Source organism: Pelophylax lessonae (assembly GCF_965119305.1).
Source record: "Pelophylax lessonae genome assembly, chromosome: 1".
Lineage (NCBI taxonomy): Eukaryota > Metazoa > Chordata > Amphibia > Anura > Ranidae > Pelophylax > Pelophylax lessonae.
Window position 1 is genome coordinate 490,731,549 of NC_138768.1, and position 25,480 is coordinate 490,757,028.

The 25,480-nt window shown below is 41.1% G+C and overlaps 1 protein-coding gene across 4 annotated transcripts in view; it reads right to left on the bottom strand.

The window, feature by feature from the left end:
* Positions 1–25,480, bottom strand: part of SEMA6B (semaphorin 6B) — a 1,069,016-nt gene that overhangs the window by 199,852 nt on the left and 843,684 nt on the right. For all 4 annotated transcript variants that reach the window (XM_082263355.1, XM_082263357.1, XM_082263356.1 and 1 more), the window contains exon 9: positions 12,055–12,272. In XM_082263355.1, the coding sequence (XP_082119481.1) occupies positions 12,055–12,272 (218 nt within the window). The remainder of the gene's footprint in view (positions 1–12,054; positions 12,273–25,480) is intronic.

The window sequence follows — 25,480 nt, forward strand, 5'->3', positions numbered from 1 at the left end:
TGATATTCTCTGTGGCAGTCCAGACACTTCTGGACACACCAGTAGCTGACACATGGACCGCTAGTCACATCATGCATTTCCTATCTAGGTGTACAGGGGAGCCGCATGGGTCCCTGGAGAGTGGGGTTGGGTCGCAATTCCAACCCCTGTAGCTACACTCCTGAGGGCACTAATTCCTTATCAGTCTCCTGATTATCAGCTCAACCCCAACAGTGCCCATCAGTGCTGCCAATCAGTGCCACCTCATCAGTGCATCTTATTAGTGCATATCAGTGCCGCTTTTCAGTGACCATTAGTGCTTTCCCTCAGGGCACATCAGTGAAGGAAAAAAAATTACCAGTTTGCTTTTTTTTTTTGTCTTTTTTCATTTGTTTAGAAAAGAAAAAGCCAGTGGTGATTAAATACTCTAAAAGTGTGACAGCGCTGAAAACTGAAAATTGGCCTGGGCAAGAAGGGGGTAAAACTTCCCAGTAGGCCAGAGGTTTAAAACGGTTTAGCAACCAGCAACTAAGGAGCATAGACAGGAGTATGTACAAAAATCAGTGGTATGGAGTCTGTCACCTACTACCAAGTGTAAAAATTTAACAGATCAGGACCATACACTCTAAAGCTTGATTACTATCCAGATGTTGCCCCTAAGTACACTTTTGCATGAGGGTCTACGTGGGACAACTAAACTTTTTTTCTGGACAATCCCATGCTTCTGTTTCCCTTGCAACGCCTCTCCCTGACTTTGTGGATTTCTAATTTGGCATTGGAGTTTGAAAAGTCATTTCTTTCAATGGCTTGCGAGATTCTTACGATGGATGCCGGTCTGTCAGGATGGGAAGGAGTCATCGGAATATCCATGGTTTATGGAACCTGGTCAGTGGAGGAATCTAAACTTCCTAAAACCATTTTGGAAATGTGCCTTATGTTGCACATGACTGATTGCTGCACTCCCGGCAGTGTAATAATACTGTAAGAGTATCTAAAGAGTCATTATCACCTTTCCTATGCAAGGCAACTGTCTTTGCAAAGAGCTCCCCCAACCACTTTATACTTACTTTACCAGAAATGTGCAGAGAACAGTGAGACAGTTGGGTTGATTTACTAAAACTGGAGAGTGCAAAATCTAGTGCTGCTCCTCACTTCTTCAAAGCCATTCACAAAAACCAGCACATCTGGGTATAATGGAGCATGTGACTGCCTTTCCAGGGAGAGTGGTGGGGTCTAGCACCCATTCTCTAGGCCCAAGCAGTGTCACATCACCAGAGGTTTCACCATTCCTCTGATTTGCCAACACCAGTCATTTCAGTGTTCGCTATGGAGGAGACAATGAATGAAATGTAAATTAGTCAAACTTACTAATTACATTTTCCTCCTGCTACTTATCTAGTAGTAGCCAGCTATATTTAACTGAACATGTTCTATATTAACCGCTTGTCGACTGCACACAGTATACTTACTGCGGCAGCCAGCCCCGGCCAGGCAGAGTGACGTAGATCTACGTCGCTAGCCTGTGACCGGCTTTTGAGCCAATAGCGGGCGAGCGCGCGCCCGTCCTGGCTCGTTCACAGAGGAGTCCGCGCGTGTGACCGGCGGACCCGATGTCCGCCGGTCACACTACGATCGTTGGTAGAGCGGGAGAAAGGCGGGCGGCTTATGTAAACAAGCCGCCTGTCATTCTCCCCTGTGTAAAAATGGAGATCAGACGGTTCTACTATGTAGAACGGTTGATCTCTGTTTTTACAATAGGAGACATGTCCCATCACAGTTAGAAACACGCCCCTAGGACACACCTAACCCTTCCCTCTCCAATACAGTTAACCCCTTCCCTGCCAGTGTCATTTTTACAGTAACAGTGCATATGTATAGCACTGATTACTGCAGTAATGTCACTGTACCCCCAAAAGTGTCAAAAATGTCAGTCAAGGGTACGATCTATCTGCCGCAATGTCGCAGTCCTGCAAAAAAAAAAAACACAGATCGCCGCCATTACCATTTAAAAAAAAAAAAAACACCAAAAATGACAAAAATCTTTCCCTTTGTTAGTAAACGCGATAACTTTTGCGCAAACCAATCAAAATACGCTTTTTGCAATTTTTTTTTTTTTACCAAACATATGTAGCATAAAACAAATTGGCCGAAAATGTTAAAAAATTTTGATTTTTACATTTTTTTTGGGGGGAATTTCATATAAAAAAAATGTGAAAAAGTTATTTTTGCAAAATTTACGCTCTTTTTTTGTTTATAGCGCATGATCAAAAAAAATCGCACAGGTGATCGAATACCACCAAAAGAAAGCTCTGTTTGTGGGGAAAAAAGGACGTGAAATTCTTTTAGGTACAGCGTCGCACGACCGCGCAATTGTCCGTTAAAGTCACGCAGTAAGTGGAAACGTAGGAGGAGGGGGAGGAGCCGGGACATGGCGCCAGAGCTGAGTGCACGCTAGTGCAGACCTGGGAGCCGCCCGAGACATGATACTGAACGCCTCAGTCCACCCCGCACACATGGAGAACTAAAGCGGACCAAATACCCCCTACCGGATCTCCAGTAACGCAGCCGAAGGACCCGGTGGTTCGGTCGATCCCTGCTGAGAAGCAGGTGCCTCCGTTGAGCAGCCTCCGAGCCGAGGGACGGAAGGACAGCTCCGGGGATGTTGATCCCGTATAACCACCAGGGTGCAGCAGCGAGGAGGCAGTAAGTCCGAGCCGTCCGCCCGAACATCCGCCCGCGCCCAGCCGGCACAGAGAGACCCCTCACGAGGTCCCGCACTCGGTCCGCCATCGAGGGGACAGCTCACCAGAACGGGAAACGGCTCTGGGGAAAGAGAGGGCCCCCAGCACTCGAGTAAGGAGGGAATCAATGCTCGAAGGGGGACGCAGAAGCAGCCAGATTCTCGACAAAGCACGCAGTTAAGGAGCTACAAACCACACACTACATGAGGCCGAGATCGAGACCTGGAGGAGTGGTGAGAGGGTGAAAACCCCCAAATTCCTTTCCTTTCATATATGATACATGATATATGTTATAAGATCTATAGACTGGGACAAGTGCCAAGGTATACTCTGGGTGAAATAAGATACTGACAGACTATCTTGAACTGCAATAGAATTACTGCTGATACCCCTGGATACGCCGGGTATATTAAGGCCCCCTCAGGAGGAGGGAGAAGGGCTTGGAAATAAGAACTCCGCTAGCGTGCTGGAAAATGTTCAATGAGCATTTGGCTTAAAGGGACGGAATGATAAAAAAAAAAAAAAAAAAAACCCCTAAACCCCCCAAGTCTCTCCGAACTGTACGCTGAAAAGAAGATAATTACATGAAGGAACCCCTTGGGACCCCCCAAAAAAAAAAAAAAAGGCCTTTTTTCATTGGAGATAAATATTATATATATATATATGGTGCAGAAGACTAACGGTATCCTACAGGGGCTCCCATTGGCCTTTACTTCATTCTATAACTGGACGAGGGAAAGTCTGTATGAGAATAAAGTAAATTAAATTCACTATTCAACTTGTGTTTTCAAGGGGAAAAAAAAAAAAAAAAATAGATAAAAAGGCCAGAGGTAGCCCTACTGGAGATTATTGGAAGTTGGAAAATACTGGAAAATTATACTCTCCCATCTTAAAGTAGTACACCCCCTAAAATATACGCCGGGCCCACCCCTGAAATATTATATCTGACCATTGCTTGGTCAGGTAGACAGTTGGCGAACTATATTGAACTCGTTAGCCCCCCAGCTCTAGACCTCAAACGGAGCCTAAAAAGTAGAAATATGTCAAAAATTAAGAATAAACAGACAAAAGATGGGGCGGAGAAACCCGCAAAAATAACAGCTAGCCCCGGAACCATCAGAAAGTATATGACTCAGGATGGGAAGGGACAAAGTGAAGCAGCGGACTGTCAACCAGCTGTAAAATCAAAACAAAATAATGAGGGGAAAACAAAGACAAAAGGTACAAAAAACTTGGAGCAGCCGGGAGAGGAGACCTTGGACTCTTCTAGGGAAAGTACACAAATTATGGGAGACTATGTATCAGGAAAGGAAGAAGAACAGAGGAGAAAAGATCAGCCACCGACAAAATCTGAAATGATAGAAATGTTCACAAATCTAGAAAAATCAATCAAATCGGAAATGGCTAACCTATATAGGGACTTAGGACATACTCTGGCCAGAGTGGAAGAAATAGAAACGAAAATGAACTCCCAGGGGAAGAAGTTAAAAAAATTAAAAGATCAAATGAAAAGAACGCAGCTTGAACAGAGGAACATGGCTTACAAGATGGAAGACCAAGAAAATAGAAACAGAAGGAAAAACTTGCGGATTAGGGGCCTACCGGAAAAGGGCAGAGAGGAAAAACTAGAAGAAATGCTCGAATTCATCTTTAATCCCCTCCTAGGAAAGGAAATGGCTGACAAAATAGAATTTGAAAGAGTCCACAGAATACGAAAACCTCAGAACGCTCCAAAAGATAAACCAAGAGATGTAATAGCGAGATTTCATAAATACGATGTAAGAGCTAAAATCTGGGAGAAGATGAGAGACAGACCAATAATGAGATATGAAGATGCAGATATACAGATTTTCCCGGATTTATCTCAGGATACAATCAATAGAAAACGGGTTTGAAACCAGTGGTAGATATTTTGAGGAAGCAAAATATACAATATTTTTGGAGCCATCCGCCAGGCCTAGGAGTACGGAAAGATGGAAGAACGGCCCTGCTTAGGTTTCCAGAAGAGACTTTGACCTTTTGTGAAACCTTGAAAGTTCCTGTAATGGAGATTCCAGGTTGGACTCTTCAAGAGTCCCTAGATGAGGACTCAGAAGACGAAAACGAGTGGCAAGAAGAGATTAAGAAGAAAAAGAAGAGCAAAGGGAAAAGTTAAAAACTGTTCTGAGTAACGGGGAGGTCACGGGGAAAATGGGAGAAGGAAGGAGGGGTCTTTGAGAGGATAGGAGGTAGGGAGGTGGATAAGGGGCATTAAAAAAGAGTTTTCAAGAGGGCGGCCCCATGGGGGCACTGGGGTGTATTTTATCCTCAAATCCCAAAATAGGGGGGAGAGGAAGTGATGGCGAGCACGAGCCGAGCTCAACCCCGGGGAAATGTCGATGGAAGGGGAGGAGAGATAAATCGACTAACCTAGTTAGGAGGCAAGGAGAAACTAGGTACCCTTGGAGGCGAAGACGGCTAGGAGGGAGGGGGGAGGGAGGAGGGGGGAATGGGCGGGTGGGAGAGGGAAGGGAGGGGTTTAGAAATAGGGAAAAAGAAAAGGACGACACAAAAACAGATTGTTTGAATATGCCATGTATACCTAGCTCATATAGAAAATATAACCCCATATATAAGAAGGAGAGCCCGAACTCTCGAGAACACCAGCCTCATAAATCCAGATGTGAAGGTATAGAACCAAAAACTCGGGAAAATAGGAAAAACATGACAAAGGGATGGATGAGGTAAATATTATATCATATAACATACGGGGAATGAATTCACCGGTGAAGAGACAGAGAATTATGAGAGAAATTAATTATCTGAATGCAGATGTCATATTCTTACAGGAGACTCATATTACACATGATACAAATATTAGATTCTACTCCCAAAAACACCCAATATGGTATTACGCAGATTCATCCAAGAAAAAATCTAGGGGGGTAGCAATTGGCTTTGCTAGAGGGACAAGATTCATACTGGAGGAAAGGCTGGTGGACCCGGAGGGAAGGTTCCTCTTCCTGAAAGGAAAATTAAACGAAGAAGATGTTACTCTAGCCAACCTATACAGTCCAAAAGAGGGACAAATACCCTTTTTAGGTAAAATCCTGGGGAAATTGACTAACTTTAGAAAAGGAGGAGTGATCATGGCAGGTGATCTTAACCTGAGCTTAGAGCCAAAGATTGATAATACAGCAAGGCACCAAAGAATATCGATCCATCAGAAAAAAGAGATCACGAAAAAATTATTTCAAAACCAATTAGCAGATATATGGAGAATCCTACACCCAAAAGAAAGAGACTACACTTATTATTCTAATATACATGGGACATACTCAAGAATTGATTACTTTTTGGTGGAACATAGATGGATTGATAAAGTAATAGAGGCGAAGGTTGGGATCAGAACATGGTCAGATCACTCCCCCATTACACTAAAAATAAGAATGGGCAAAAAACAACCCAAAATGAATGTATGGAGAATCAATGAAGACATAATTAAGGACAAAATGTGGGGGAAAGAAATTGAGAAAGAATTGGAATTCTACTTCCATAATAATGATATAGATGAGACTCCTAAGAACATTATATGGGAGGCGCAAAAAGCCTATATGCGGGGGATACTTATAGCTAAGGGAGTGCAAAGGAAGAGAGAAAGAACTCAAAATAAAGATAGACTGATGAGAGAGGTATATGATCTGGAACAAAAACAAAAAAAAACAATAAAAAACAAAGAGGAGTCCAATACCCAATTGGAGGGTAAAAAAGAAGAATTAAAAGAACTACTAGAACAGGAAATTAGACAAGACTTTAATAGGGTGACCAGAGAGAAATATATGGAGGGAAATAAAATTGGAAAAAATTTGGCAAGAATTACTAGGAAAAAAAAAGCAAGAAACTATATTGATAAGATCAAAAATAAAGAGGGGGAATTAGTCCACTCAGTTACTGAAATAGCGCGGGAGTTTCAAAAATACTATAGTAACCTCTATGCGGTAAAAGGAGAAGGGAAGCAAGACGATAGAGGGAATAGAGAAGAGAAGATTAAAATATATCTAGAAAATGCAAAAATGAAAAAAATAGATGAGGAAAAACTAAAATCATTAGAGGCACCAATTACAAATGAGGAGATACTCAGAGCAATAAAAGAAACGCCCACGGGTAAAAGTCCTGGACCAGATGGATACACCATCGGGTACTATAAACAATTTAAAGATCTACTTGTCCCAAGGCTCGAAAAGTATATGAATGGTTTAGGGACTAAATTTAATATGAGTAAGGAAGCCCTCCTAGCATCTATTACAGTCATTTTAAAAGAAGATAAAGACCAAACACTATGTTCCAGTTATAGACCGATATCTCTTCTAAACGTAGATACCAAATTATTTACAAAAATATTAGCTACAAGAATGAAAAGCCTAATGAATGAATGGATTCACAGTGACCAGGCAGGCTTTATACCCGGAAGACAAGGCAAGGACAACAGCATCAGAACAATTCTCCTGACAAAACAAATGCTTAAAAGCAAGATCCCAAATATGATCCTGTCGATCGATGCTGAGAAAGCATTCGATCGGGTCAATTGGGAGTTCTTAATGAGAACATTAGAGGGATTAGGATTGGGACCGAGGATGATGGCATGGATAAAGATTTTATATAATCAACCCTCTGCAAGAATAAAAGTAAACGGGATACTATCGGATTCCTTTGAGATGCACAACGGAACGAGACAGGGATGTCCTCTGTCTCCAATGCTGTTCGTGATCTCAGTGGAACCATTATTAGCCACTATAAGAGGATGTACTGATATCAAAGGGATAAAAGTGGGAGAGGTGGAACATAAGGTCGCGGCTTTTGCAGACGACCTCCTGTTCTACGTCTCCAACCCCAGAATAACCTTGCCAAATTTAATAAAGAACTTGAAAGACTATGGAGAACTCTCTAATTTCAAAATCAACCAAACAAAATCAGAGATATTAAGCATAAAGATGGACAAACAGGAAAGGAATAGGATGGAAAAAGAATTCCCTTTTCTGTGGAGAAAAGGTGAATTAAAATATCTAGGAGTTAAACTAACCCCCCACCCAGAAAAGCTATATAAAATAAATTTCTTGCCCTTACTAAATGAAATTAAAACAGAAATAAATAGTTTAATATTGAGAGCTATATCATGGATAGGAAGAGTTAACATTATAAAGATGGTAATCCTTCCCAAAATAACATACAAATTCCAGATGTTACCAATACAGATTCCTCAGGCATTTTTCAAAACATTAAAAGCACTAATAACTAAGTTTGTATGGAAAAAAAAAAAACCAAGAATAAAGTACACAACACTGAGTAAAAGTAAAGAAGAAGGGGGTTTAGCACTACCGGATCTTAAAAAATATTACCAGGCATCAATCCTTACACGGGTGTTGGAATGGGGAAAAAAAGAAAGTGGAAAAAAATGGGTGAAAATGGAAAACATAATGAGTGACACAGATTTAGGTAAAATGATTTGGATCCCACCTAAATATAGAAAGCTAAGCAACAATACACACATAATCACACGACAGGCACTGAAAATATGGGACACAATAAACACTAGTCAAAAATGGAAATACAACTCACCACTAATATCACTGAAAGACACAAAATATTTCTCACCAGGGGAGGGAAAGGATTATGGAAAATGGATGGGAGAAGGGGACGTAAGGTTAAAGGATATTATGACACAGGGAAAAATAATTACGTTTATAGATTTGAAAAAGAGGGGAGACTGGAACCTCACCGAATGGAGATACCGCCAGCTAAAACACTTCGTGGACTCCCTTCCTCAGCCGATTAGAGGGATAAAAGAATTATTGCCGATGGAGCAGATATGTATATCGGAGAAAATGCGTAACAACGTCTCTAACATATATAAAATTCTTAATGAGGGGGAGAGGCTGGCGATACCTCCATTCGCAGAAAAGTGGGAAAAAGAACTGGGTGCACATAGCCAAGGGTTCCAATGGGAAAAAAGTCTGAAACTGATTCACAGCTCCGCCATAGACATGAGTACGGCAGAAACTAATTATAAACTGGTCTCCCGATGGTATAACACACCAGACAAAGTTGGGAATTACCAAGGGGAGAGTTCAAAAAATTGCTGGAGGGGCTGTCAAGAAATCGGCACAATGACTCACATCTGGTGGAAATGCCCAAAAATTAGAAAATATTGGCAGGATATATTAGCAACAATTAAAAAAATTACTAATATAGAAATAATGGAAGATCCCTGGGTCTGCCTATTCCATGGGACTCAACTATCAATAAAACAATATAAAAAATCATTGATTCCACATCTCTTAAATGCAGCAAAAAGCTTAATCCCCAAAAATTGGAATGAGATAGAACCTCCATCACATAAAGAATGGCTTAAGCGTGTAGCAAAAACTAGAAAGTTGGAATATTTAAAAGTATGGGGAGAAGAACAATACGAGAACAGGATTGAAATCTGGGATACATGGCAAAAGTTTAAAGAAAGTTAAAATGGTCGTTAGATATAAGATAGAGAAGGAAATGGGGTAGGGGGATTAGGGTGGGGGGGTGGGGGTGGAGGAGTCCTAGAGGGGATAAAATGTTTACTTCATGTGAAAAAGGAAATGATTTGTATTACATTTTTACCTTTGTATTTGCAAAACTTTAATAAAGAAATATAAAAAAAAAAAAGTCACGCAGTAAAAAAAAAAAAAAAAAAAAAAAAAAAAAAAAAAAAAAAAAAAAAAATCGCAAAAAAACTCCTGGTCAGGAAGGGGGTAAAATCTTTCGGGGGTTAAGTGGTTAATGAAGATGTTTTGTATTTTGTGCAAGACACTTCTTAAAGAGAAGCTTCCGTCTCCTATGGAAAAATTAGAAGTCAGCAGCTACAAAAACTGGCTTTTAATAAACAGACCTGTCCCACAATCCAATGCCGTGATAGGGACAACCGTTTTCACCCTGTGTCCTCTTTCCCCAGCGCCAGCATCTTTACTGTGGGCACCCGGCTGTAACAGCTTGTGGCTTCACAACCGGGTGCCCACTGTGCATGCGCCAGCGGCACTGCGAACTGTGAATGGTCCTGCAGTCTTCCTACCATGTCCCAGAAGACTGTGGGAGGGAGATAGGGGGGGAAGGAGAACTTCCGCTTCCAATTGCCTAGTCGATCAGCGGAAGTGGGAGCGGCGGGTAGTTGTCAAAATTGGATACCCCCCCCCCCCAAAAGCTCCATTTCACAAACAGGAGCGAGGGAGGAGGCCTTAAGGTGGACCATCCCCTTTTGGGTGGAGCTCCGCTTTAGGTTCAGTTGCTTGGAGAAGCTATGAAACATCTTTAACATTACAGAACAAGTCCAGTTGAATATGGCTAACTACTAAGATATATGCAATAATCTGGATGAGAATCTTTACAAACTTCTACTGTTTACAAAGGTGGCAAGGATAACTTGCCACAAATTTATGGCAGTGTTGAATTGTAATTCTGTTAACTCGCCGCGCATTTCCACTGGCAAGTTGTACACTTGCAGAGCACTTGAAGCATAAGTTCTAGTTGACACTTTTCCGATTTGTATCTAATTTGTGTGACAAGTCCCTAGCCAGTCTACAGTGTCTGCAGCACGAAAATTCAGCCACAGTGACCCCTCTGGTGGGATGACTATTGCACAACATAACCAAAACTTGCAGCAGGTTTGCAGAATGTTTTCAAAGAAAGTTATTCTGGAGCAATGCAATTGTGCAACATATTTGTGAAGTCTGACAAGTCTAGCAATAGCTTAGCAAGTCATTTTTAAACTTGCAGCACAATTGCTTGCTATCTGGGTAACTTTCAAAGCTATAAAATAGCTTTATATACACAATATATAGGTATTTCTATGTTTTTATGCATTTATACACTGCTCAAAAAAAAATTAAAGGAACACTTTGAAAACACATAAGATCTCAACTGGGAAAAATATCATGCTGGATATCTATACTGATATATACTGGGTAATGTGTAAGGAATGAAAGGATGCCACATCGTTTGATGGAAATGAAAATGATCAACCTACAGAGGACTTGCAGCACAGCAACTCAAAATAATACTCAGTAGTTTGTATGGCCTCCATGTGCTTGTATGCATGCCTGACAATGTCAATGAGACGACGGATACTGTCCTGGGGTATTTCCTCCCAGATCTGGACCAGGGCATCGCTGAGCTCCTGAACAGACTGAGGTGCAACCTGGCGGCGTCGGATCGACCGAAACATAATGTCCCAGAGGTGTTCTATTGGATTTAGGCCAGGTGAATGTGGGGGCCATTCAAAGATATCAATTCCTTCATCCTCCAGGAACTGGCTGCATACTCTCGCTACATTGCATTGTCGTGCTCCAGGAGGAACCCAGAACCCACTGCACCAGTGTAGGGTCTGACAATGGGTCCAAGGATTTCATCCCAGTACCTAATGGCAGTGAGGATGCCATTGTCTAGCCTGTAGAGTTCTGGGTGTCCCTCCATGGATTTGCCTCCCCAGACCATCCCTGACCCACCAAACCAGTCATGCTGAACAATGTTACAGGCAGCATAACATTCTCCAAGGCTTCTCCAGACCCTTTCACATCTGTCACATGTGGTCAGGGTGAACCTGCTCTCATCTGTGAAAAGCACAAGGCGCCAGTGGCAGACCTGCCAATTCTGGTGTTCAATGGCAAATACCAATCATTCTCGGGCAGTGAGCACAGGGCCCACTAGAGGACGTTGGGCCCTCAGGCCACCCTCATGAAGGCTGTTTCTGATTGTTTGGTCAGAGACATTCACACCAGTGGCTTGCTGGAGGTCATTTAGTATGGCTCTGGCAGTGCTCAACCTGTTCCTTCTTGCACAAAGGAGCAGATACCAGTCCTGCTGATAGGTTATGGACTTTCTATGACCCAGTCTAGCTCTCCTAGAGTAACTGCCTGTCTTTTGGAATCTTCTCCATGCTGTTGAGACTGTGCTGGGAGACTCAGCAAACCTTCAGGCAATGGTACGTATTGATGTGCCATCCTGGATGAATTGGACTACCTGTGCAACCTCTATAGGGTCCAGGTATTGCCTCTTGTTACCAGTAGTGACAATGACCTTAGCCAAATATAAAAAACTAGTGAAAAGTCAGAAAAGATGACTGGGGAAGAAAATGTCAGTGGCCATCATAATTTCAAAAGCAGCTGAAAGTGATTAACAACCCCCAGTGCCACTTAACTGACCAGATGAATATCCCAGGAGTTTTTATTGACTTGATGCTATAGTCTGAATAAAAAGCGTTCCTTTAATTTTTTTGAGCAGTGTATTTATATGCAGCTGGAATTTTTTTATTGCACTATAAAAACTATACCTGTTGGTTGGGGTAGAGAAGAGGGCAATTAGCACGTGCTTTCCACCAAAGGCAAGAATTTCACTTGATGACTGGATAACATTGAAATAAAAGTGAGAGTCTCCAGGAACAGAACAGTTGAGACGCGCTTTCAGGAAGGATGTAAATTGTTTTTCTAGAATTCTTTGTGATCCTCCCATGTCATTCTTACATACTCGTGCTACACGGGATACAATCACCTGTAGAGAGACACATAGGGTTAATGCAGGCAAGGGAAGAATGAACACAGGGAGTTGAGAATACCCAAAGGTAAATGTAGCAAACAAATCATTGAAATGCATACCATGTGACATTTGCTGCAAATGTTCCTTTTATTGCATTTTTTCTATATTAGAACGTCTATAATGTGTATTTAGGTCGCTATTTTGACGTTAAATACCTGGGGTTATGGCAGCAGATACCTGCCATACCCTCAGTATATTTTTAAATGGCAGGCGGTCCGCTTTAGCATAAAAGTGGTTCCAGCGGCAGATTCACTATGGAATCACTTTTATGGAAGGCGGGAGAGGTGCCACCCACCTCCTGCCGCTTTCCGGTCATTTCAGTCGCTTACTGGAAAGATCAGCAGCGGCAGAAATGATCCGATCCCGTGTACAGATGGGCAAGATGGCCCCCTACTCGACTCTATCCCCTTGGAGGACAGGAGCAATGTTAGATTAGAGGAGAGGCAGTTTAACCTTAAGCTGTGTAAGGGGTCCTTCACTGTAAAGCGCGGTGAGGATGTGGAACTCTCTTCCACAATTGGATAGCTGCAGGGAATATGGCTACTTTTAAAAGACTCTTGGACGTGCATCTCACAGATCACAAAAATAATCAGGGTTATGGGAAATGATCACGCCACTGACACATACCCCTGCACAGGTTGAACTGGATGGACTGTTGTCTTTATTCAACCTCAATTACTATGTAACTATGTTAGGTATCAATTTACGTGGCGTAACATTATCTTTCACATTATAGATAAAAAGTGGGCTAACTTTACTGTTATTTTATTTTTTATTTTTTTAAATCATAAACAAAGTTTATTGAAAGAAAAAAGTTACATACAATGTACAGTTTATGCATTTCCCGAAAAGTTCCATCCCAAGGCAACTACAATGCAGCATCATGTCATACAGCTACACATCGTCCAGCACCAAATAAACATTAGGGAAAGCATATTAAACACATTCTAAGCACTCCCACCCACCACCCCAAAAGGGTCAAAAGAAGCGTACCAGGAAAATTATTGTAGAAAGAAGTAAGTTCCGCGCTATGGATATCTAACGGATATATCAAAAGTAATTAGGCTGCAGCCTACCCTAAACTACAATCAAATGACTGTATAAAAAAGATTAGAAATATGGGTAATTGGCGCTGCCTATCTGAAATATTGTTGTATAAATCACAACGTAATATATGTGGATATAAATGAAAGTGTCTGTGCAAGTGTCAATATGCACAATTAAATAAATAAAACCAACATATAAAAACAGGAATAAATTGATAAGATCAACATATACAAAATAGATAATACAGTGGGTACGGAAAGTATTCAGACCCCCTTAAATTTTTCACTCTTTGTTACATTGCAGCCATTTGCTAAAATCATTTAAGTTCATTCTTCTTCCTCATGAATGTACACATAGCACCCCATACTGACAGAAAAACACAGAATTGTTGACATTGTTGCAGATTTATTAAAAAAGAAAAACTGAAATATCACATGGTCCTAAGTATTCAGACCCTTTGCTCAGTATTTAGTAGAAGCCCCCTTTTGATCTAATACAGCCAGGAGTCTTTTTGGGAAAGATGCAACAAGTCTTTCACACCTGGATTTGGGGATCCTCTGCCATTCCTCCTTGCAGATCCTCTCCAGTTCTGTCAGGTTGGATGGTAAACGTTGGTGGACAGACATTTTTAGGTCTCTCCAGAGATGCTCAATTGGGTTTAAGTCAGGGCTCTGGCTGGGCCATTCAAGAACAGTCACGGAATTGTTGTGAAGCCACTCCTTCGTTATTTTAGCTGTGTGCTTAGGGTCATTGTCTTGTTGGAAGGTAAACCTTCGGCCCAGTCTGAGGTCCAGAGCACTCTGGAGAAGGTTTTTGTCCAGGATATCCCTGTACTTGGCCGCATTCATCTTTCCCTCGATTGCAACCAGTCGTCCTGTCCCTGCAGCTGAAAAACACCCCCACAGCATGATGCTGCCACCACCATGCTTCACTGTTGGGACTGTATTGGACAGGTGATGAGCAGTGCCTGGTTTTCTCCACACATACCGCTTAGAATTAAGGCCAAAAAGTTCTATTTTGGTCTCATCAGACCAGAGCATCTTATTTCTCACCATCTTAGAGTCCTTCAGGTGTTTTTTAGCAAACTCCATGCAGGCTTTCATGTGTCTTACACTGAGGAGAGGCTTCCGTCGGGCCACTCTGCCATAAAGCCCCGACTGGTGGAGGGCTGCAGTGATGGTTGACTTTCTACAACTTTCTCCCATCTCCTGACTGCATCTCTGGAGCTCAGCCACAGTGATCTTTGGGTTCTTCTTTACCTCTCTCACCAAGGCTCTTCTCCCCTGATAGCTCAGTTTGGCCGCACGGCCAGCTCTAGGAAGGGTTCTGGTCGTCCCAAACGTCTTCCATTTGAGGATTATGGAGGCCACTGTGCTCTTAGGAACCCTAAGTGCAGCAGAAATCTTTTTGTAACCTTGGCCAGATCTGTGCCTTGCCACAATTCTGTCTCTGAGCTCTTCAGGCAGTTCCTTTGACCTCATGATTCTCATTTGCTCTGACATGCATTGTGATCTGGAAGGTCTTATATAGACAGGTGTGTGGCTTTCCTAATCAAGTCCAATCAGTATAATCAAACACAGCTGGACTCAAATGAAGGTGTAGAACCATCTCAAGGATGATCAGAAGAAATGGAAAGCACCTGATATTAAATATATGAGTGTCACAGCAAAGGGTCTGAATACTTAGGACCATGTGATATTTCAGTTTTTCTTTTTTAATAAATCTGCAACAATGTCAACAATTCTGTGTTTTTCTGTCAGTATGGGGTGCTATGTGTACATTCATGAGGAAGAAGAATGAACTTAAATGATTTTAGCAAATGGCTGCAATATAACAAAGAGTGAAAAATTTAAGGGGGTCTGAATACTTTCCGTACCCACTGTATATCCCAGTAATAAAAAGGTGCAATCAAGTGATATATATAAAAACGATTAAATTAATATTAGTATAAACAATATAAAGTGCCAAGTGACAGATAGTGCTAAATAGTGAGTAGAAAATAGAAAACAGTTGTACTGAGAAAAAGTACAGAAAAAATTGCAATGAATGCGATATTGTGCAAAACGATAAGTAATATATAATAACTGGCTGAAAAAAAAAAAAAATATTATATATATATATATATATATATATATATATATATATATATATATATATATATATATATATATATATATATATATATATATATATATATATATATATATATAGTCCTATTGGCCAGAAATAATGACAAATCCGTGAATAAAGTGCAATGATGTGCAAAAAGGCAATAAATAATATAGTGAGTGGCTAAAAATTAATAAGGTCCTAATAGCCAGTATTAGTGATCAGAAATAGTCCGAGTACAAAAGAAAGATCCAGAAAAAATCGGTGAATGGATAAAAAAGGATCAGTGAATGGATGAAAAAAGGAATTCAGGTGACCCCGTGGTGGGCAACTGGCGAGGTGCAGGAGAATCCTACTAGTAAATAACCTACTAACCAGATGTACCCACCCCACACAGGGGTATAGGGCGGGTATTAGGGTGTAGATGGAACTCCTTCCCTTCGCTCCTAACTTCTTAGTGGGTCAGGGGGATATTGGAGGCCGTCCCTGGGGGTCCCGGGTGTCACCGAAGAAAAACAGGATCTTAAGGTCCTCTCCAATAGGGATGGTTGTATATACGAAGTTCGTGGATAAAGGCTGGCCACTCAGCAGTAGAATATACAGGGCAAAAGAGAAGGCTCGATAGTGTGATACCGTAAGACTATTTTATTGAATTAATAGGTAAAAGCTGCGTACTTACAATGTGACAGGGAATAACAAACGAGGAAATTAGCATCCCGGAACGCACTGCGTTCCACCAGTATGTCGGAACCGAAAGTGATGCAACGGCGCTGTACGCGGTTCGTCATCTGACGTCCTCTGCAGCGTAGCATCACTTCCTGCTGTCCCCTATTTGTATACAGTGGTTACCAGGCAACGGCAAGCGCCAGCGGTCAAACAGCTAGCTGATCGGCAAAAGTAAAGGCTCCAGAAGTATGGCGGAGAATAAATATAATTTTGTAAATGCCATTAATGCTTAATACGCTGTGATCCGAAGGCGAAATCTAGTATTTTTAAAACTTGTGCCGATATAAATATATATATATAAAAAGCAATTTTAAAAGGTGTATATATAAGCCGTGCCTTAAACGAGTTATAAACCACCGTAGACATATACAGGGGAATATATGTTAAAATTTGCAATTTATTAACAACTATAGATTAAACCAATGGTAAATATTACATGTACATAATATAATAGATTCTATATTGCATATACATAATATAATAGATGCTATATTAAAATAAAATGTGTGGTAAAGGAGGGCATCTAGTGGACAAAATATGTATTACCAAAATGAAGGATAAAAAAGTGTCTAGTGTGTATAGGAGAGGGAATAGGGCGAGATATAGTATGTAGTTTAGTATATTGATAAAACAGGTATGAGAATAACAAGTTGAGTATTAAATGATGTATGTGTGAAATAGGTTACATTAAATAATAGAGCCTACACATAGGAACTCTTACCCATTGAACAATAACTTATTAAAATAGGTAGGTAATAATAATGACTAAATTATTAAAATTAGTATTTAAAGGCATATGTGCAAGAGACAAAAAATCACAATAAAATGTTGTAAATAGGTAGACGTATGATGCTGGCTAAAACTAGTTAATATTGAAGGACATATTATAACCTATTAAGAAAAAATGAATTATATGTATAAAAATATTAAAATATTAAGGTATGGTAAAAAGGGCTGTAGATAAAAACCTGTATTAGGCTAATTTGAAATTATATAAAACTATAATTTAAATGAAGTAATATATTAAAAGAGGCTATATGTTCAGTTAGGGGAGGGTATAAATGATGGCTAAAAATTAGAGATAAAACAATTAAGGTCAATATCGAGGTTTAACCCTCTCCGCTGTAGTGTATTTAGTCGATATATATCCAGGCCGTTTAATTTTTCGAAATTTTAATTCTCTTATTTTCACCCCTCCAATGACCTGAGATGGAATCTATTCCTATAAAGGTAAGTCCTGTTGGGTCTTTATTATGTGTTTCTGCAAAGTGTCTGGATAAGCTGTGTTTGGGGAACCCTTTTCTAATGTTTTTGATGTGTTCCCTGATTCGTACAAATAAGGGCCTAGTAGTCCTGCCGACATATTGGAGTCGGCAGGGGCACTCTATGATATAAGTCACATGTGTAGCTTGGCACGTAATTAACTTATTAATACGGAATTCCTCCCCACTCCATCTGGACTTAAAATTCAGTGTTTTCTTGGGTTGGTTTCTGACTGTCTTGCATGGTAGGCATCTGTTGCATCTAATGAAGCCTTTAAGGTCAGGAAACATCTTGACTGGTTTTGGGGGGTCTATAGCATTATGCACTATTTGATTTCGTAGTGTAGGGGCCTTTCTATAGATGAATTTGGGTTGCCTTGATAATATCTTCGATAGGGTTTTATCTGACCTCAAAATAAGCCAATACTTCTTCACGATCTTTTCCGTCTGCCTAAAACCTTTATGAAATTCTGTTACAAAGGCAAGATTTTCGGATTTATGGGATGGGGTCCTGTTTTTATATAAGAGATCTTCTCTATTCATATTCTGTACTTCATTTCTCTTTTTGATTAGTTTCTGTTTGCTGTATCCTTTCTCTTCAAATCTGACCATAAGTGTGTCTGTTTGTTGTATGTAATCCTCCAGGTCGTCGCAGTTTCTCCTAATTCTAACGAATTAGCTCTTTGGTATACTATCCTTCCAGATAGGGTGGGACAGCTTTTTGTAAAAAAAAGATAAGGAGAAGGAACTCCAAGCTTACATTACAAAATACGATTCGGCCATACAACAAAAGAAACAAAAGAAGTACAGCAGAGATGTTACCGACTATAAGAACCAAAAGGTTTACAAATGGCAAGCAACAGTGGAAGATATGGAGATCCCTGCCACTCCAAATGCCTTTGATTCCAGAGACACTTCGTGGATGAAGAAGAGTATGAGGAGTCTATAGCAACTCCAGCCCCTAGGACCCCACCAGTGTTCACTTTTAGACCTAATAGAGACATAGGGGACAACCAAGCATCCACACAAGACAACAGATATGTATTATCAAGAGAAGTACCCAGGCCACAAGGCAGAACAGCCACTCCACCCAGGGACCGTTCTAACAGGTACAATACACCTAACCAAGAGAGATACAACCTTCCTAGAAACAACAGGTTTTCCCCTTTAGCAAGGATGAATACCTATACACCTATTAGAAATAATAGGGGTAGTAACTATTATAACAGACCTAGGGATTTTTTTTGAGGGGGGCAACAGAGGAGACCCCCTCCCTACAGGCAACAAGGCTGGCACAGACCACAAGGGAGAACAGGATGGAGAGGCCCACAGGGCCAACAGAACAGATGGAACCACGACTATCCCTCAGACAGGAGACCTACCACATACAGAGGAGGAGACTACCAAGGACAATGGAGAGGACCACAACAGGGTGGACATATGAGACCCCCCCATCAGAACCAATACTGGGACGAAGGAGACGTACGCGAGGCAAGAGAGGAGGTAGGAAGAAAAAGAAGGCAAGAGTTTTAGGTCAAGGCATTTTTAATCTTACTGACATTGTTTTTAGTGAAGAAGAGCTACAGGTTTTAGATTATGGTCTTAAATGTGCCCCTACTAAGGACATTGATCCCTTTGACGTTTTTATCAACTTAGAAAATTTTTTAAGGAAACTCAATATTAAAAAGTTTTTTAAACTCAAGGGACCTACACCTACCACTCCAGACCCTTCTTTTATCCATTCAGGTCTTAGAAATCAGTCCATTTTTAATCCGCAAGTACCCAGTGGTGAATGCATTGGAGTTTTCAAGAAAATGGTCGAAGAAGACCTACGGAAAATTAAAACACCACCAAAAAAATACAACAAGATCAAACAAGCTATAAAAGAATTGGAGAAAAGAAAGGGAATAGTCATCCGCCCTGCGGATAAAGGAGGAGGATTGGTTATCCTGAAAAAAAAAAAACGATTACGAAGAAGAAATGGGCAATTTATTAAAAGTTGAAGGCACGTATGAGAAATTGAAGGGTAATCCAACCAAAGCGTATAAGAAAAAACTGAAGGATTATATTAATAAAGGCAAAGAATTAGGGATATTAGATAAGAAAGAAGCGCAATATTTATTACCTGAAGCAACCAAGATCCCAGTCCTCTACTATCTGCCAAAAATACAGAAAGACCCTGTAAAACCCCCAGGAAGACCCATTGTGAGTGGGGTGGATTCATTATTCTCCAGACTCGGAGAGTATTTAGACGGCTATCTACAACCAGCGGTAAGAATGGGAAAATCCTACTTGAAGGACAGTACAGACCTAATTAGGTCATTTAAAGGATTACATATCCCAGAGAATTGCATTTTGGCCACAATAGACGCCAATTCCCTATACACGAGTATCAGACAAGCTGATGGCCTTAAAGCGGTAGAGAAAGCTCTACATGAGCACACCCAATTGAAACACGCACAAATTAAGTATATTTTAGAAGGATTAAAACTCACTATGAGCAGTAATTTTTTCTGGTATAAACATGACTATTATTTACAAAAGAAAGGGGTTGCAATGGGAGCCCGCTATGCACCCAGCGTGGCTAACCTATTTATGGATCTTTTAGAAGAAGAGGCTATTTACACTCAGAGTAATCCAGAATTAATTTTTTACCGACGCTATATTGATGATATCATCATTTTATGGGAGGGTACGGAAGAGTCTTTTAATAATTTCTTTTTAAAACTAAATGATAACCCCTATGGGATAAAATTTACTGGTGATTGGAGCCTGAACCAGATAAATTATCTAGACCTACTCATTTTTAAAGAGAACCAACGATTAAAGAGCAAAACGTATTTTAAACCAACCGATAGAAACGGTTATATTTTTACAAAAAGCTGTCACCACCTTATCTGGAAGGATAGTATACCAAAGAGCTAATTCGTTAGAATTAGGAGAAACTGCGACGACCTGGAGGATTACATACAACAAACAGACACACTTATGGTCAGATTTGAAGAGAAAGGATACAGCAAACAGAAACTAATCAAAACTAGAAATGAAGTACAGAATATGAATAGAAAAGATCTCTTATATAAAAACAGGACCCCATCCCATAAATCCAAAAATCTTGCCTTTGTAACAGGATTTCATAAAGGTTTTAGGCAGACAGAAAAGATCGTGAAGAAGTATTGGCCTATTTTGAGGTCAGATAAAACCCTATCGAAGATATTACCAAGGCAACCCAAATTCATCTATAGAAAGGCCCCTACACTACGAAATCAAATAGTGCATAATGCTATAGACCCCCCAAAACCAGTCAAGATGTTTCCTGACCTTAAAGGCTTCATTAGATGCAACAGATGCCTACCATGCAAGACGGTCAGAAACCAACCCAAGAAAACACTGAATTTTAAGTCCAGATGGAGTGGGGAGGAATTCCTTATTAATAAGTTAATTACGTGCCAAATTACACACGTGACTTATATCATAGAGTGCCCCTGCCGACTCCAATATGTCGGCAGGACTACTAGGCCCTTATTTGTACGAATCAGGGAACACATCAAAAACATTAGAAAAGGGTTCCCCAAACACAGCTTATCCAGACACTTTGCGGAAACACAAAGGTAAGTCCAACAGGACTTACCTTTATAGGAATAGATTCCATCTCAGGTCATTGGAGGGGTGAAAATAAGAGAATTAAAATTTCGAAAAATGAAACGACCTGGATATACCGACTAAATACACTACAGCCGAGAGGGTTAAACCTAGATATTGACCTTAATTGTTTTATCTCTAATTTTTAGCCATCATTTATACCCTCCCCTAACTGAACATATAGCCTCTTTTAATATATCACTTCATTTAAATTATAGTTTTATAGAATTTCAAATTAGCCTAATACAAGTTTTTATCTACAGCCCTTTTTACCATCCCTTAATATTTTAATACATATAATTCATTTTTTCTTAATAGGTTATAATATGTCTTTCAATATTAACTAGTTTTAGCCAGCATCATACGTCTACCTATTTACAACATTTTATTGTGATTTTTTGTCTCTTGCACATATGCCTTTAAATACTAATTTTAATAATTTAGCCATTATTATTACCTACCTATATTAATAAGTTATTGTTCAATGGGTAAGAGTTCCTATGTGTAGGCTCTATTATTTAATGTAACCTATTTCACACATACATCATTTAATACTCAACTTGTTATTCTCATACCTGTTTTATCAATATACTAAACCACATACTATATCTCGCCCTATTCCCTCTCCTATACACACTAGACACTTTTTTATCCTTCATTTTGGTAATACATATTTTGTTCACTAGATGCCCTCCTTTACCACACATTTTATTTTAATATAGCATCTATTATATTATGTATATGCAATATAGGATCTATTATATTATTTACATGTAATATTTACCATTGGTTTAATCTATAGTGGTTAATAAATTGCAAATTTTAACATATATTCCCCTGTATATGTCTACGGTGGTTTATAACTCGTTTAAGGCACGGCTTATATATACACCTTTTAAAATTGCTTTTTATATATATATATTTATATCGGCAAAAGTTTTAAAAATACTAGATTTCGCCTTCGGATCACAGCGTATTAAGCATTAATGGCATTTACAAAGTTATATTTATTCTCCACCATACTTCTGGAGCCTTTACTTTTGCCGATCAGCTAGCTGTTTGACCACTGGCGCTTGCCGTTGCCTGGTAACCACTGTATACAAATAGGGCACAACAGGAAGTGATGCTACGCTGGAGAGGACGTCAGTACAGCGCCGTTCGTTGCATCACTTCCGGTTCCAACATACTGGTGGAACGCAGTGCGTTCCAGGACGCTATTTCCTCGTTTGTTATTCCCTGTCACATTGTGAGCTTTTATCTATTAATTCAATAAAATAGTCTTACGGTATCACACTATCGAGCCTTTTCTTTTGCCCTGTATATTCTACTGCTGAGTGGCCAGCCTTTATCCATGAACTTCGTATATACTACCATCCCTATTGGCAGGGATAGGCACGGACCAAGGCTGTGGCGGACATTTTCCGAAGTACAGACCTTAGTGAAGGACACAGAGGTACATTTCAAATTAAAACCATCAAAAAACATTCTGTCTACTCTCTGGCCTAGTTCTACAAGTACAAATATGTTTAAAATAACATTTATATAAAGACTACTTGTGGTATACTGTTATAAACGGTTTAAAAGATTTTCAAAATTCTTACTTTATATTTTTTGGCCAGGGCAGGTCCCCCATAGATCCCTCTTTAGCGCAGGCAGATCCCCCATAGATACCTCTTTTGAGCAGGCAAAGCCAGGGTGAGGGTTCCCCATATAGATTCCCCTTTAGAGCCGGTCAAGGGCAGGCAGGTCCCCCATAGATCCCCTATCCCCATATATCCCCTTTAGAGCAGGCCAGGCCATGGTGAAGGTCCCCCCTATAGATCCCCCTTTATAGCAAGAAAGGGCAGATAGGTCCCCCATAGATCCCCCTTTAGCACAGGCAGGTCCCCCATAGATCCCCTTTAGAGCAGGCCAGACCAGGGTGAGGGTCCCCCATATGTATAGATCCCCTTTAGAGCAGGCAGGTCCACCGTCCCCCATAGATCTCCCTTTAGCGCAGGCAAGGGCAGGGAGGTCCCTCATAGATCATCCTTAGAGTAGGCCAGGGTGACAGTCCCCATATAGATCCCCCTTAGAGCAGGCCAGGCCAGGCAGGGTCCCCCTCCCATATAGATCCCCCTTAGAGCAGGCCAGGCCAGGCCAGGCAGGGCCCCCCTCCCATATAGATCCCCCTTAGAGCAGGCCAGGCCAGGCAGGGTCCCCCTCCCATATAGATCCCCCTTAGAGCAGGCCAGGCTCCCCCTCCTATTATAGATCCCACTTAGAGCAGGCCAGGGTTCCCCTCCCATTATAGATCCCCCCTAGAGTTTTCCAGACACACACACACACAGTATACATACATACACTGTATATACACACGCACACAGTATATACACACACAATATACATACATACATACACACACAGTATACATACATACATACACTGTATATACACACACGCACACATACACAGTATATACACACACAATATACATACATACATACATACATAGGCACACAGTATACACACACACACAGTATACATACATACACTGTATATACACACGCACACATTCACAGTATATACACACCCAATATACATACATACACACGCACACAGTATACACACACACACAGTATACATACATACACTGTATATACACACGCACACATACACAGTATATACACACAATATATACATACATACACTGTATATACACACGCACACAATATACATACATACACACACACACACACACACCAGCACTTTCCATCAGAATATCCGCTTGATTGAACACACTGTTGCTGCCCCAATTTCCTGGCATGCTGGTACTTGTAGTGCTCCAGCAGCTCACAGACATTGGATCTGGCAATACAGGAGAGGAGGAGGTGGGCAGGTAATGAGTAGGGAGGTGTAGCAGAGATTGGGGGAGAAGTTTAGAGGATATCCTCCCTCTAGAAGCAGTGCACTGCTCCTCACACAGGAAATTCAGCCTCAGAGACAGGAAGAGTCCTGCTAGAGAAAACACAGCCTCTCCCCTTCCCCTTCCCCCTCCTCAGCAGGAATACATATCGTTTATCTGCCCCAGCTCACCTTCTTCTATGAGGCTGCAGGCTGTGTACATTTCTCTCCTCTCTTCTCCAGCAGTCCACACCTCCTGCTCTGATGTTAAACAAGGCGCGCTGGGGAAGGGGGCGTGTACACTGTATTCCCATTGGCTGAGGAGGCAGTGGAGAGGCGGAGCAGCTATAGGCTGGATTTTTTCAGTGAAAGAATGTCGGTAACTGATATTTCAGGGAGTCGCAGAGCCTGCAGTGAGACTCCAGTGAAAAAAGTCAGTGGCGGCGTGACGGACCCGGCAAGGACTGCTCACGGACACCAGTGTCCGTGTGCGGACACCTTGCCGACCCCTGCCTATTGGAGAGGACCTTAACCACTTTACCGCTGAGTACTGGAATAGTACTGCGGCAAAGTGGCACGATCCCGTCTGACGACGTAGACCTACGTCGCCAGACTCCTCCCCTGTAGGCGGCGCTCGCGCGCCGCCGGAGGCGCGCTCCCGCTGTTTTCATTCACAGCGGGAGTCGGGCCAGGGGAGGAGCAGCGGCGATCGCCGCTGCTCTGCCCCGATCGTCGGGGATCTAGTGTGGAGATCCGCCCGCCTGTGTAAACACAAGCGGGCGGATCTCCTCAGTGACAGGGAGTGACAGATCGGAGTGTTCAGCATAGCTGGACATCCGATCTGTCCCTGTCTCACACAGTCACCTCCCCCCACACACGTTAGTAAGCACCAGGCATACATTAACCCCTCCCTCTCCAATAAAATTAACCCCTTCCCTGCCAGTGTCATTTTTACAGTAACAGTGCATATTTATAGCACTGATTACTGTAGTAATGTCACTGGTACCCCCAAAAGTGTCAAAAATGTCAGTCAAGGGTCCGATCTGTCCGCCGCAATGTCGCAGTCCCGCAAAAAAAAAATCGCAGATCGCCGCCATTACTCGTTAAAAACAAAACACCAAAAATGACAGAAATCTTTCCCTTTGTTAGTAAACGCAATAACTTTTGCGCAAACCAATCAAAATATGCTTATTGCGATTTTTTTTACCAAACATAGGTAGCAGAAAACAAATTGGCCAAAAATTTAAAAAAAAATTGTTTTTTACATCTTTTTTGGGGGGAATTTCATACAAAAAAATGTTAAAAATATTGTTATTTTTTCAAAATAAACGCTCTTTTTTTGTTTATAGCGCAAAAAGTAAAAAATCGCACAGGTGATCAAATACCACCAAAAGAAAGCTCTGTTTGTGGGAAAAAAAGGACGTCAATTTCGTTTGGGTACGGCGTCGCACGACCGCGCAATTGTCAGTTAAAGTCGCACAGCGCCGAATCGCA